The sequence below is a fragment of the Telopea speciosissima genome, unplaced genomic scaffold, assembly GCF_018873765.1.
Source record: "Telopea speciosissima isolate NSW1024214 ecotype Mountain lineage unplaced genomic scaffold, Tspe_v1 Tspe_v1.1116, whole genome shotgun sequence".
In the NCBI taxonomy this organism is placed as follows: domain Eukaryota; kingdom Viridiplantae; phylum Streptophyta; class Magnoliopsida; order Proteales; family Proteaceae; genus Telopea; species Telopea speciosissima.
Window position 1 is genome coordinate 3,212 of NW_025318452.1, and position 1,607 is coordinate 4,818.

Genomic DNA, 1,607 nt, shown 5'->3' on the forward strand with positions numbered 1-1,607 from the left:
AGGCCGGTTATGGCCAGGTTAGGGGTCGATTACATTAGCCCGATTGTAACCCGAAACCCGACCTAGACCGACCTAGCCCGACCAGGCCTGGGCCAAAGACTTAAACAGGCGATCACGGTGCAGGCTTTAAGCACCATGAGGCCCGGCTAGGCCTGATCGAACCCGACCGAGCCCGACCGGTTGACACCCCTACTTGATGAACATCCGGGAAAGCCGCGGCTGCAGAAGTGAACTAGCCTTCTACCGTTTTGGGTTTTTGGCGTCTTTAGACAAATTAACGATGTAAACCCGCGCCTCCACATTTAGCATTTTTCGTCTAAAATTCAAAATCTCCCGCTCCCGCGTTCCTCGTGTCCGTGACGGCAGCAGCAGGACAGTATTAGTTCCTCTCTTCTCCTCCTCTCTTTCCCGTCTCTCATTCCCTCCTCCTCCTGCACCCCCTACCTCATCCTGCAACTTGTAACTTTTAATTTCCTTCCCCTCCCCCCCGAGAGATGGGGAAGCCTACGAAGACCAAAAAACCAGAGATCTTGGGGAAGGGAAAGGTTACTCCAGTCCAGATCGCGTTCATCGTTGACCGTTATCTGTCCGACAACAACTACATCCAAACTCGTTCCATCTTCAGAACAGAAGCTTCAACTCTCATTTCGAAAACACACATCCAAGAGGTATTTTTCTCACGGTTCTTTCCTCGATCCCTCGCTCTCTAGTCTCCGCTTTAACATTTTCTTTTATAAATTGATGATTTTCTTGTTCTTCATTCATCCTTCCCTTCACTTCCGGCGGTGATCCAATTGAAATGTGTTGCTTTGCAGGCGCCAAAGAGTTTATTGAGTCTCGCAGCGATATTGGATGAGTACATTTGCTTGAAGGAGCAAAAGGTGATGTTCGAGCAGGAGAAGCGGTGGGTTGAGCAGGAAAAATGCCGCGTTGAGACCTTAATGAAGGGTATGCAAAGTGTGATGCAAGCTTACAGCTCCGCAGGAAACACTTCCCTATCTTTGACTTCCGCTACGGCACCTAAGTCAATGTCTCTGATTCTTCCATCAGATCGCAATACTGCATCCCCTGCAGGTACTATTCCAACACCATTTGCGTTTATTCTCAGTTATTTGTCGAATAATTCTACTTCTGATTTTTATCCTGCGGTTTTCTTAGTTAGTGCCTCGTATCTGATCCGGTCATTCAAAACCTACGGTCTGTTTAATTGCAATTTTATTATTATTATTATTTTTCACTGAAACACTTCTGAAACAACAATACAACAAAAGGGTACATGCTCAGAATAATCTCCTTCCCCCACCGTCAAAGGTGAGGTGTAGTTTCTAATTTCATGGTTTTAACTTAATTGACTGGATCTATTCGCGTTTCTACATGGTTAAAAGAAGTCTTGCAACCTATACTCACCCATCCTTTTGCCTTTCTGCCTTTCTGTTCACGGATTTTGCATTGTGTGCAATTTTTTTTTGGATATTATGAAGATTGATGCTGAGGATTAAAGATTACTTAAGATTTGATATGTTTGGTTTACAAATGTGATTTAGTTCTTAGATTAGCTTTATTGGGTTGATAGTTCCCTATCTAACTGAGAGAATGTTGGTTTTTGT

At 44.5% G+C, this 1,607-nt stretch overlaps 1 protein-coding gene across 1 annotated transcript; it reads left to right on the plus strand.

The window, feature by feature from the left end:
* Window positions 1-476: 476 nt before the first annotated feature.
* Window positions 477-1,197, plus strand: LOC122648435 (the record flags this gene model as incomplete). Its single annotated transcript, XM_043841648.1, has 2 exons — window positions 477-668; window positions 816-1,197. Coding segments are annotated over exons 1-2 (556 nt in total), but the record flags the coding sequence as incomplete, so codon positions are not given.
* Between the last annotated feature and the right edge of the window lie 410 nt (window positions 1,198-1,607).